General features: G+C 37.7%; 1 protein-coding gene across 1 annotated transcript in view; it reads right to left on the bottom strand.

Moving 5' to 3' along the window:
• The window catches only part of BIRC6 (baculoviral IAP repeat containing 6), a gene marked incomplete at its 5' end in the record, with an annotated part of 179,163 nt that overhangs the window by 39,852 nt on the left and 125,786 nt on the right, over positions 1 to 13,525 (bottom strand). The window contains 2 exons of the mRNA XM_084262246.1: positions 10,313 to 10,481; positions 12,484 to 12,648. Of these exons, the coding sequence (XP_084118372.1) occupies positions 10,313 to 10,481; positions 12,484 to 12,648 (334 nt within the window). The remainder of the gene's footprint in view (positions 1 to 10,312; positions 10,482 to 12,483; positions 12,649 to 13,525) is intronic.

The following is a 13,525-nucleotide window of genomic DNA, read 5'->3' as shown; positions in this document are numbered from 1 at the left end:
CTTCTTTATTCAGCAAGTGCCAAGTGCATGTTTAATCAATGTCACAGCTCACCACAGGGCGCAACTAAAGCCACTGTCATTCCTCTCTTCAGATTTGCCTGGCTAAGTTATGCAATGCTCCGAAGAATACCTTGGAATTCTTTCCAGAGGCTGTGAATGCAGGTGTGTGACAGCGTTCACACCACTGCCAGGAAAGCAGGCTTCTTCCCATCCTTTTTCGGGCTGGACTAAAATTACATAGTGTGACTGCACGTAGTTCGCTGCATTCGGAATTACAGCATGTCAACGTGAGAAAGCCTCTTCAGACGCCTGCCACAAAGAGTAAATCAAAGGCTGGGTTTTCCTGAAGTCTTAATAAATAGCTAAGTATAACTGAATAAACCTGGAGCTGTTCGTCTTTTTTTGTTGTTTATTTATATTTTTTTTTTTTAAAGCAAAACCGAACCGCATGCATTTCACTGCTCTGCATCAGCTAAGGGGAAAAAATCCTCAATTTTAATGAGAATTAGTCAACAGTGAGGATCATTACCAGAAAGGCTTCTACTGGTTTTCGACTACGGTTGCTTTACTGGATTACAGAGAGAGAAGGCCAGCCATTTGGAAGATTCTGTAACATTATTATCCTCACCGATAAACTTCTTCATGCTCCTGTCTGGTCTGTCTGAGAGAGGAGAGCAGCCCCTTCATGAAGATAAAAGCCTGGTTTGCCACTGAATCGACAAGTAAGAAGCATGTCTGATGACATTTTATTCCTGATGCAATGTAGGGTAAGAAACATATATATCTTTATTTTTTTTAACCTTTCTATGAGATATGCTCTCAGCTGATGGCTCTAATTAGACACACAGCAGAGATATGTTTATCTCCAATGATTAAAGACGTTAGCCAGGAGAAAAAATGCTGCTGCACTATAAAACATGATGCACTATAAAACGTGATTGCAAATCTTCAGTAAATTTGGGTTATCTGAACTGGTAGAAATCCTAAGGAAATTTCTGGTTTAAGGTTAGAAATTTCTGATCAATAAAGGCTAAACCAGCATAGCAAATGACATACAGTACAAACATCTCAGCCACCAGTGAACATAATTTTACAGGGAAATACGTTTCTAAAGGATATCTGACTGTAAATTAAGAGTACAAGAGCAGCTAAGTAATAGAGACAACCTGTCAACCTCACTTTTGTAACAGAAAAGGTAATAAATCACATATGCATCTGTAAATATCTATCTCAAATCCTTATGTTGCACAGAATTTTGTTACTGTGAAAGTACTGCTGTCCTTTGGCAGACTGCAGTAAGAAGTATATATAAATATAGCAGCAGCCTTTATATTTGAAGAGACAGACATTTTCTGTTAAATGTTTACTGTTGCATGGATGTCCAAAAGCTGATCTATTTAACAAGCAAAAGGATAAAATTTCACCTGCAATTGCCTCCTTAGGGCTTACTGGTCAAAAAAAAAAAACCCAACAGTGATACAGTATTAAGGAGGTATATTTTGCATGTTTGAAGACAGCAGACATGAATATTTTCAACTGGTTTTGTACTGTAACAGTTAAATATTTAACAACAGCTGAAAATTCACATAATCTCCCCAGGCACTGGAGTATTTGACACTGCCCACATACCTGCTTTCATCAATCTGATGTTTCATAAGGGAAAAAAAATAACTGGCTAAAGACAAATTTTAAATTTCCTTTATAATAAAGCACATTAATTGACTCGAAGCATCAGGCTATTTTTCACTCCAGCTACCAAATTTGTATGTACAGAGTAATTACTTCTAACATGGACATGTTCATAGAAAAAGAAAACAAAAGATGAATACAACTCAGTAATCTCAGCAGCAAGAAATACTGTGTAAAGTAGTACAGCACTGGTTTTAAAAAGATCAAAGCCTGCACGTTTGTCAGACCAGATTTACCATTTGTTTTCTTTCTTCTAGCTAGCTGCCAGAATACTGGTGAAGGTATTTGCAGGAAAAATGGGGACCTCTGCCATCACAACACTGGAAGATGTAAAAAGGCAAGAGGAGAAAGAGGAAAAAGAAGAATCTATTTTAGCACTGCTTGGAATTATTGGAACTGTGCTCAATTTATTTGTTATTGTTTTTGTGTATATCTACACTACACTTTGATGACGTTTTTGAACATCAATTGCACAGCACACAGTGCAAAGATGGTAAGAATGATTTCTAAATTTAAAGCAAAAACCCCCCACTGTCTGAAAAGATTATCAAAAACATTCCAGAGCAAAGTGTCTGGCTAAGGGTGCTGCATCGATGACTGCTAAATGTATTTGCCAGCCCAGCTAGGGTGCTAAATTATGCAAATTAAGGCAGACAATATTCAACTTCTCATTGATAACCGATGAAATGTGAACAGCAGAAACAGAGATGGCACTCTTTTCCCATCAGCAACCATGCCAGGCACAAGAAACGTAAGCAAACACTGAAAACAATCAGAACATAGAAAGAGATTAAATTTATCATTACATATAAGCAAACCCCACAATGCTTTCTATGGTTTTGTGCAATATGTCTCTTCATAGTTGAGACCAGAAAACAGAGAAAAGGATTTTATTTTTACATCACCATAATTTAAGCTTATAACTTACACTAATGTATAAATGTGGAAACAGGAACACTGTTATACCAAAAATTGTAATATTATTAATAAAATTTTAATTATTGACTATATTCTCCAGCATTTTTGTTAGTCTTGTGAAAAGCTGAAAAAGGTTAGATTTTTCTTGCCTTTACTGAACCTGTATTTGAATTCATCATGCTATACTGATGATGTGTGTTTCGAACTAAAACTCCTTTGAAGTGGTGTGAAAAAATAAACAAGAGTTTCAGTACTTCTTTTAAGAAATACTAATATTTAAAATGGCACACTAATACATATTCTGCAAATGGAAAGAGTCTTGTTACATTTTCTAGATAATAATTTTTAGAAAGCAACTAACATAGGTCAATTACAACTTCCATGTTTTCATCCTGATGCTTATTTCCAAGTGAAATAAACATATCACACAAGGTTTCATGGTGTTGCATGGAAAACAGGTTCAATATCTTTGCCCAGAAGCATGCACTCTCTCTTTCTGGACCAGGTCCTGAAGACATTTTCCCTTTTTTGTACCATTTATGATTGAGGCCCAGAATTGCAACTCTTATGCATACTTCATGGAACATGCAATTAGGCTACTGAAATGGATTAAAGTCTTTCCATGTTTTAAATTAAATATATGTATGTATCCGAGTTAGATTCAAAGCTGCAGACAGTCTGAGATCATAGAAGCTTTTATAGACATGAATCTCTCCAACATACTACTTCTAACAGCAAAGCTACTTTTGAGAGCTCGGGATTAAAAACAGTAGAATATCACTACCACTACGAAAAGGATTTTGAGATTTTAATAAATACCATTCCCCGTATTACAGGTGCCACAGAAGAACAATGGAGGAGCTGCATTTCTGAAACATCAGCTTAGTTCTTTCTCTTAGGCTGCAAAGCTACATCCAGTCCTTCCATAAACTGCCAAGTAAAGAAATACATCTCCTGTGGAGGAGATAGCTTATTACCGTATGGAACTTCATAACCACTAAACCAACTGAGCCTTCAGAAGTCACTTTGAAACAAGCACATGCATAAAATAAGGTCAGGGATTGAGAAGGCAAAGAATTTGGCAATGATATTTCAGTCAGTTTTAGAAACTACACCGTAACAAACTGATTTATGGACAAATAAGGTGGAAGATGGTCTACTCTGGTTTTGCCACTCTGAGTCAATATTCGCTCATCCAGAAGACATGATAAACAGAACTGAGGGTGCACTGGAAGGAAATGTGCAGAATGAAATTTATTCATTACCCATCTTCTACAGCAAATCTCTATTACTGTATATTCATTTTCAGTATATGAAGCACCAAAGTATTCTGTAAAACTAAGGTATATTCTAGAGAAATGATGCAGGTTATTCATGTTTATTTTATATTATAGAGTTGATGCATTATTTAATTTTTTCAATGTACTTCTTATATCTATGGATATGGATATACTTATGGATAGTAACTGCATTAATCTCATTATACAAGGATATTTGAGGTGGGTCTTAAAAGAACAGGTTACAAGAACCTGAAAAATGAACAGAAACATGACATTCAGGTAGAAGTTACTGCTGTTTATTTTGCTCCTGAAGTTATTAAAAACCTGTCAATTCTGTGAAATAAATAAACATTTTTATTTCCTGTCATTTCAGTGCACAGCTCTGTTCTCGAAATTGTGAATCAACTAGTACTCCAGCACTGGAGTGAGACACTGCACCTTTTCTGTAAACACTTCAATAGCAAAAAAAGATAAAATGCAATTCTGAAGTTACAAACAAATGTGGCAGAGGTTCAGCATCATTCTTTTCCCAATGAATGAGTTCATTAGCAATTTTTAATTTTGGTAATTATATGCTGTCTATCTAAACTGCCATTGTAGTAATTTTGCTCATAGTAAAAGGCTTTGACATTTTAATGGAAGCCACAGGGTAATATTATCTTGAGAGACTGCCCTGGCACATGAGTTACATTCTGTAATTTTAAAACAGAAGTCTGATATCTTCTCTTAACAGGTAATACTTGTGCTACATGCGGACCTAAGACTAACTTTAGTTAAATGAGCTCCAATATAGGGCTCTGGTGCTTATACGTTTAATCCAATATGTGTGCAAGAATCTCAACAACCAAAAATTATCTTAACTACCTCTTACAAGACATTAAGTCAACAGCCCCAAAGCAGAATTTTAGCATGATTCAACATTTGCACTGCAGTAGTACCTTCACAACTTCAGGAAAGGGTAAATAAAGATGTAGTACTCGCAGCAGAGTAAGGTCAGTGTAACAACTTCAGAGACCCCTAAAGGAACACAGTCATCCTAAAGTACTCAGCCAAGTCAGTCCAGTGGAACCGAACTATTTTACAGAAGTATAACGCCTTGAGAGTAAGCATGATTAATAGAAGAGAAATTAACTTTAGTAGGCAATCTTACCAAGCTCTGAGGTAAGGAGGTGAGGCCTGAAAAGTAGGACTAACCGACTCAACAAACAAAGGTATAGCAAAAGAGGCAGAGAAGAGCACCCTGTACATTCACCTTCAAAAGATTTGTCTACAGTCCTTACCAAATAAAGGTCACAATGAGATATTCAGCAGCGGGATGAAACAGCACAAGTACTAATGAATCCACAAGTCCAAGGTGCGACAGTACTTGATTACTAAAAGTGCATTAAAAGCGAATATTGGACTCCTATGAAGCAGAACTTGCTGGTCAGTAAACACAACCGTTTTAGTAAAGCCCTCACGTAGAAATGCATCATCTCTTCTCAGCAGTCAACTCCAAGGAAGACTGAGCTAATGTACCACCACAAGCTACATCATGTGGAGTCTTTGTCCACCAGGGAAGGAAGGGTGTCTGTGGGTGGCTAAGAGGGGAGCATGTGAAGAAAGGGCTGCAAGAAATCCCAAGCTAAAAAAACATCACCTGCTTCCTCTAAGACTGGGAATTGAAGCAAAGAAGAGTTTAGGCAGAATTCTGCAACATTACTATGAGGTCTGTCTCCCAAAGAAGAGGTGACGCCGAACTTCTGTCACTTTTCAGATTTAAGTAAGATTAAGTCATCTCATGGTTTGCTAGATACTGGTTTATGGACAAATCAGTACAAATACATTTTTAAGCAAGGAGTGTCAGCCTAATATTGTGGTATCACTGATAAATCCCAGCTTCCCCAGGCTTTTTACTGTCCAAGCCTGTAATGAAATAGACAGTCCCTACCCTAAAAGTCACTTGATTTTCCTTCTATTTCGTGATTCCATTCCACTGTATTCTCTCTACCAACCTTGTTAGCTACAAAGACTGCTATTACTACTGCTTTCTTCTCTCCCACTTGTAAATACTACCTTGTAATAGCATTCATAAACCTAGGTCCATTAGAGAAACAACTCTTACCAGAAAGAAACAGACCTTCAAGATAGCCACATACTCCAGTTAGAGCCTGACAATCACATGTTTGCTGGGAAACTCTTGTTGCATTGTACCAATTTTATTTCTGTGCATTTTGTTCAAGGAGAGAAAATTTCACATATTTGAAAGAGTTCCCAAAGAAGTCATTCTTTCAAATGAAACGTTTTAAATAGAGAGATGTTGGTGTGGAATGTGCATAAATGCTCAGTAAATAATACTCGCTTGAGGTTCCATGATGCAGAAGTTAAGGATCACATGAATTTTACCAAGTTAAATGTGAATGAAGTACTTAGGAATAAATACAAATGGTTCAAAAAAACCCACCACTCACACTCACCATGTTACAAATACAAACTTTGTTCACTGATGAAGTGGAAGATAGTAGAAGGCACAATAATGCCATACCAAGATACAAAGCCAACACAGGCAAAAATCTATCAAGAGACATGGAGATGATTACAGCAGATATTGCTCCTTGTCACCAGAGCTGTAATCTACCTTGCGTGATTGCTAAGAGTCCTTCACAGACAGATAAACCTTCTTTCTCTATAAGAAACAAGCAATTATGGAAATGAATCAGTTCATAATTTTCAAGGACTTCACAACCAACTTGCTCTGATGCAGATGAAGCTGCAGAACACGTCAGAGAAATCTGGCTTGTAAAGATCTGCGTCAGGGTGAGGTTTCTAAAAGACTAACTGATATGTGGGCACTCCTTATCAGTTCAATATTCCTTTTGTCTAGAACAAGCTAGATAACAATCTAGTCCATGTGTGTTTTGGGCAAATTGAGCAGGGATGGCAGGACAGATTTAAGCAACAAAACCTCAGATAAATTTCTGACTGTGACAAAGGCTGATTTTATATTCTGACACAGGAACTGTTCAAGAATTTTGTCGAAATAACTTTACAAGCAGGATGTATCATACCTGTAGCTAAATAACAGAACCACAGAATCATTAAAGTTGGAAAAGACCCCCAAGGTCATCTAGTCCAACCATCCCCTTACCACCTATATTACTTACTAAACCATGGCCCTAAGTATCTCATCCAACCTTTCCTTAAACATGCCGAGGGACGGTGACTCCACCACCTCCCTCCCTGGGCAACCCATTCCAATGCCCAACCTCCCTTTCTGAGAAGAAATTTCCAACCTGAACCTCCCCTGGTGCAATTTGCAGCCATTCCCTCTCGTGCTATTACTAGTTATCTGCAAGAAGAGGCTGACCCCCAGCTCACCACCACCTCCTCTCAGGTAGTGTAGAGAACAATAAGGTCTGCCCTGAGCCTCCTCTTCTCCAGATGAAATGAACATGTTTAAGACAAACAGAAAATCCTCACTGATACCAAAATACTTACTATCATGTATCACCACAGTGGTAGCAGCCTACTATGCAATAAAGGGGAGCAACACACCCAGCACCTTAAGAGCATGTTATATTCCTTTATAGAAAAAATTTCCCACAGAATTTTATGTGTAAGGCAAATATGTAACGTGTGAAGCTCACTGCTACTGCAACCATTTACAGGAAAAACAAAAATCTAGTAGAGGAATACCTCAAGCATAAGAGTAACCTTCCACTAGTACCACTCACTATTCAAGTCTGAGAAAGTTTGGAGCTGCTGAAAATTGCTGTTTTCTGTCAGCATTGTGATGGGTACAGCTTGTACCTGCTGGGGTGCCAGAACCCAGGAACACTCCATTAGCACTCTGTATACACTGTCCTAATTTCTCAGTCCAGCATGTTACAGGAAGAATACAATTACCTGCTCCTTCCACGTGAAAGTAGTTTTGATAGCAGAAGGTACACTGGTCTGAAAACCAGACGACCATGTTCATGAGTGTTACTAATAATGCTGCTCCCTTTCCCCTCCTCCTGAGCAGGCAGTCAGCCCTACTGGATAAGGTAATTTTTCAGTATTATGAGTGCTGTACCAGAGCTTAATACAGCTTCAGAGCTTCCCAACCTCTGTCCCTCTTGTGACAGACAGGCTCTCTGTCAGCTATGTCTCCTGACACTCTGTTAGTGACACCAGGAGCCCCAGCATCACCTGCAACTTAGATTCATTAATGTGGGAATTATCTGTCTGCTTCTGAACTAAAGGGTAATTACTGTGTTGGAATTATGCCTGGCTATCACGAAGACAAAAACTATTTTCAGGGACTCCTTTCATACTCAATGCATCTTATTCAAATGATGAAGACCTTCTTTCCAGAAGCTATGCCTTTTTGCACACTTCCCTCTCATGCTAGTAACCTATTCCATTTTCAAAGCCAAGATTGACTGATCTAAGCTTGCAAAGCCATTTTTTTTTAACCCAGAGAATTTTTAATTATAGTTTTATGTATAGAATTTCAAATAAATACAGCAGGAAGCATTCAAGACTATCATTTGGATCAATGTATTAAGCGTAACAGTGCTGCTACATTAAGAGCCACACATCCATTTATGAAAAAGCAGAAAGTAACTGCTTGCTTCACTCTTTACTAATTTTTATTTCACAAGCACAACACAAGATCATCCCCTGACAACCACAAATAACAGTAGTCTATCAGTGGAGAACACCTAAAATCAACATTTCCTACTGAAACTTTGCCTTTTCTTTGTACCTTGAGAAAACAAATGACCCCTGAAAGCCAAACTAGTCTGAACTTCTCTCCATAAGCACATACCTCACCGCTTCTATTGGTATCTCACTGTTCTTCCCCTGTTAAAGGTGACTTATACACACAGATACGTTTTTCTGTTGAAAACAGCAAAAAGCTATTTCAACAGCTGTAATTCATCCCTAACTCAGAACCAACAGCTTCACACTTTAGATAACATAGTATTTTTGCTAGGTCTTTCAGTGACTTTTCCTTTCTACCTCAACAAGGAAAAAATTATGAGTACCTGTTAGAAAGGTTACTTCATGTTTTACATTAGATTTTTATTTGCAATAATGAGCCTGGTGTATAAGCTACAGAGGTCACTTTCCTCACTGTAATACTTGCAAAATAGAATTAACAAATTCATTACAAGGTTAGGAAGATGTCAAACTGTGTCTGGGAAGTAAAACATCATCATGTTTTTATTTTTACTGTGAGGTCCCAGCAGACATTTGAACTATTTCCATTCCATCATACAAGATGATGCAGTGCCCTAGTTACTACAAGAGCCACATTCTTGTTTTAGTCCTACGTAGCTTTGAAAATACTTAAAACACAGCTGATTTTTCTTTCACCCTGGGTAAAAAAATATACTGTGTAACTCCACATGAAGCTATGACATTGTTTCAAGAAATTCACATTGCCTCACTCTCCAACTGGCATTCAAACTGCAGTCATGTCAGAAAAGGTTTAGCAGTTACTCCAAAAACAAATAAGCAAAATAAGGGTCCAAACCCAAATAATTTGCATTTAAATAACTCCTTTTACTACTTATCCATCCTTACAAAACTACTAAACAAAAATCCAATGTAAGGCTAAGGCAGTGTTTCAAAACATCAGGCTGATGGTTATCTGAAGAAGAAATGCTTATCAATATCTTCATACTAAAACCTGTCATCTACTGAGGCTGAACATAAATCACAAACCCAGTCTGCTGATCTTGCTGTTAGTTCCACACAGGCATTTGTCTAACTCATACTGCTTGACACTACCTTGTACAACTGAAACAGTAAGCAAGGTACACCATACTGGATGAAACTATCAAAATGCTTTTGTTTTAAATTCATGAGTAGAAATGTAATGGCAACATATGACTAATCTGTTTTTCCTTTAACCCCCCTCCGCTACAACAATTTAATTGTTCCTATATATTTGAAATATTTTGCAGTTTTGATAATTGACTCGTTTGTATATTCCTTAAATAAAGCTGAACAAGCTCTGATCAAAGTAAGAGAGACTTACCCTTTATCAACTTCATGCATATACCTGCTCACAGAATTAACGTTTTCCCTCACAGTAAGATTCGTGGTCTTGTACAAAATGTATATACTCTCTATCTTCTACCAAACAGCTAAAATACAACTTTGCAGATGGAAATAATATTTTTCCTATTAATTTCATTCTTAAACTGTTGAATTTTCAAATTAAAAAAAAAAGCCAACAACTTTACAACAACAAAGTTTAAACCCTTACAATAAAAGGGTATTTCAAACTACCACTATAATTTTGTTTACCAAGGTTCAAGAGACTGCTCCATTAGTACAATTCTAATTTGGGCAATATGCTGAAACTAGCCAGAACTATCTATTGTTGATATAAAAATTCATTTGAATGAAGTAAGCCAACTCTGATGTAGGAGGAGACAAGGTCACATTACCTGAATCATTGCGGAGGTATGACGACATTGCTGGGATGAGGCAAGATTGACTGAGTAGTTCTAGGAGAACAGATGGAAGAGCACTGCTGTTTTGTCCTCTTCCCTCATGGCTAGTTTGGGTGTCTCCATTAGATGTACTCCCTGCAGGATTTATGTAACTGGCAAGAACCTGAAATACACAAAAACACTTAATCAAACCTGATTTATTTTAGGCAAAAGAACTCTGACTTTCCTCCTCAAGGAAGATACCAAAACATGTTGCTATTTCACCAATTCAGTACTGATATTTATTTCAGCAGTCTAAAACACCTCTCAGAAAAAATTCTAAACAATTACTGGATTATGATCCCAACTTTGGCTAATACTCAAATTAAACAGCTATTATAATTCTGAATGACTTTAAGAAATCCATTAGTATAAATGGAGTTACCTGAAACTGGAGTTTGTGAGCTCACACCACTGAGATGCTGCTGATCAGCCTCAATCACTTCAGGGGACCCACTAGCAACAAAAAGAGTTTTTCCTCTTTTTTTTCTTTTTTCAACTGTAAATGTTTCAAAACCACTTGAGTTCCTTTTGGATGAGGCTTCAGGATTTACAGATGAAAGTGCAACTCATGGTGAGCACGACAGTCACTCAGAACAACCACGTGTACCTATGGCTCTTGCTTCAGTAAACAAAGAGTGGCCTTCTCAGTGGAGGTGAGGGACTCGCCTCAGGACTGCACACTGTCTGGTCCCAAGGGCAGCCCTTGCTGAGTTCGCAGGCCCTTACCACGTGCTGGAGTCATTCAACCCCATGTACTTCCACAGGTCTGATTTGTGCAGTTGTACTCTCAAATTAAGTAACTTCAAGGTTTGAAAGGCTGTATTATTTGAAGTCTCAGGCACTGTGTTCACCTTTTTAACCTTTCCTCCATTCCTTCATTCTCTCTCTTCACTCTAACCCCATCACCCTTGGTAGGCTGCTGCAGCATCTTATCAGCACTCCGTACAACAGAATTTTTCTAAACAACCTTTCTAAAGAAGGGACTGGGCAAAGTCTGCTAAACAACTGACTGACACCTTCAGCAAAACGCTGAAGCGCTATTTACTTCTTCCTACAACAGCTGTCAGGCCAATGCAAATGCCTCCCTACCTCGTGACTTAACAGCAGTTATAGCTAAACCTCTGCATGGAATAATACAGAGAAGTGCCTAGAAGATTCAACCATGAGTAATTCAGATGATTTTCCTTTTTCTTGCTTAGGAAAATTGTTTTGGATTTTATTTGTTTTGCTTTTGCAAAGGACACGATACTTGTGCCTTGTGATCTACAGTGACTGGAAGAATCGATCACATCAAAATGGTATCTGCGTCAGGGCATGGGCGTTTTCTGAATTTCATCTACTTTGTGCTCTACCCCAGCAGTGAGGTTAGCTAAGGCATTTGAGCTGACAGTTCTGTGAATGAAATTTTTGATGACTAGATAGAATCCCATTTTCCCTACACTGCCCAAAGATAACAGGGGTTGGTTGCGCTTCAAAACGGACTGAAAAGCCTAATTAAGCAGGATGCTGCTCTTTTTAGCATGAGGCATTTGGAAAGCAGCAGACTTTTACTAAAATGTGGATGGTTACTGGTGATTTACTACTGTCCTTTAATTAACATATTCCTGATTTTATAGTATGTCTGAGTGAGATTTTGTTACACTGGCGTAAGACATTCATGGACACTACTAATCATTGTAGGCGTTTCCCTAAAGCAGAGCAAAAATATCCAAGAAATCAATGGGTAAGATTATTTGCCACACCAAACAAAATTCCCATTCCTGCATCCTCCTCCTCCTTTAATGGAGAGTCTTTACTTTTGACCAAATGAAGTTGTGTCCAGAGATATATGACAGCTTCAGGGAAATACACTGGAATGCTTCTTTGTTCATTGTCTAATCAGAACAGTCACTTAAGCTTATCCACTTGGGTCTTTTTTATGCAGCAGCCTACCAATGTTGGAAAACAGCCTCATGCAAGGTACAATCTACATGAATTTTCATGTAGAGACACAGTTGTAAATTAATTCTTTTTTTTTTTCCACAAATACTGTAATTATTGTGCTTCCTGACTGAAAAAAAAATACAAGCTCAATTTTTATTATCCAGGTTCTAATGGTTCAAGTTCTTATCATTACTACATACCTGTAGAAGGCAGGTCACATGCTCTTCTTCTAACCTTTGTTTAGTCAAAGCTTGTTCAACATCCCATCCTGAAGCTGTGGAGCCTGTTCCAAAGCCTGTACCCTTAGCCCAGTACAACTGCTGTTCTTCTGTTGATGCACTGTTGTGTGTACTTGACACCTGTGGCTAAGTTAAAAAAAAAAAAACAACATAAAACAACCAACCACAATAATTTTATTTTTCTCATCTTATGAGCTAAATCTTTAGGAAAAACCTTTGTTCTGAAAAAGATGGTAACCCCAACATAGTAACTTAATAAAGATAGCACTGTGAATTCAGCACAGGGGAATTCAAAGCTTTAGACAGGAAAGACTGCCTCATACATGGATTCACAGCACAGGTCAGTGCTAAACTCTCGCCAGTGAATTCTTCTGTAAGGCCATTTTTGTTCTCTTTCAAGATACTGACACTGCTCATGCTAAACATCACAGCTCTGCAATTATTTTTGTTTAATATCTAGTCAAGTCTAATAGCATAGTTAGATGAAGTGAACAGAGGTAGAAATGTCATCAAACGCACACAATCAAAATGTTAAGATGATCAAGCATGCACTGGTTTTGAAGAAATACTCCAAAATTGCAAGATGCCTAAGTTTCACATAAAGCTCTGACACATGATCTCTGTGTCACTGAAACATACACTATTTTCTCTGAAGAATACAAGAGAGAAAATACAACATCCATAAAACCTTCTGAGAGATTAAATTTTTCCAAAGGTGTGTGTCCAGGTTGCATTTTACTAACATAACTCCAATGTTATACTACCTAGCCCTTAGGAATCTATTTCAATACTTCAGCTAATTTTGAAAGTTTATCTGTTCTCTGGTGAAAAGGATGTAGGAATACCTCTGAGAAGCCTTTTTTAACTAATGTTTTCCTAGTTATATATTTAGCACCTAAACAAGTGACCTCATTTTCCAAAGTGATGAACACCTGCTACTTTCATTACAGTTACAAGTAGCCTTACTGGAAACCAGGTCAGGGAAGTAGGTGCCGAACTATAA

Source organism: Gallinula chloropus (assembly GCF_964237585.1).
Source record: "Gallinula chloropus genome assembly, chromosome: 3".
Classification (NCBI taxonomy): domain Eukaryota; kingdom Metazoa; phylum Chordata; class Aves; order Gruiformes; family Rallidae; genus Gallinula; species Gallinula chloropus.
This window is presented reverse-complemented; position numbering and strand designations above follow the sequence as displayed.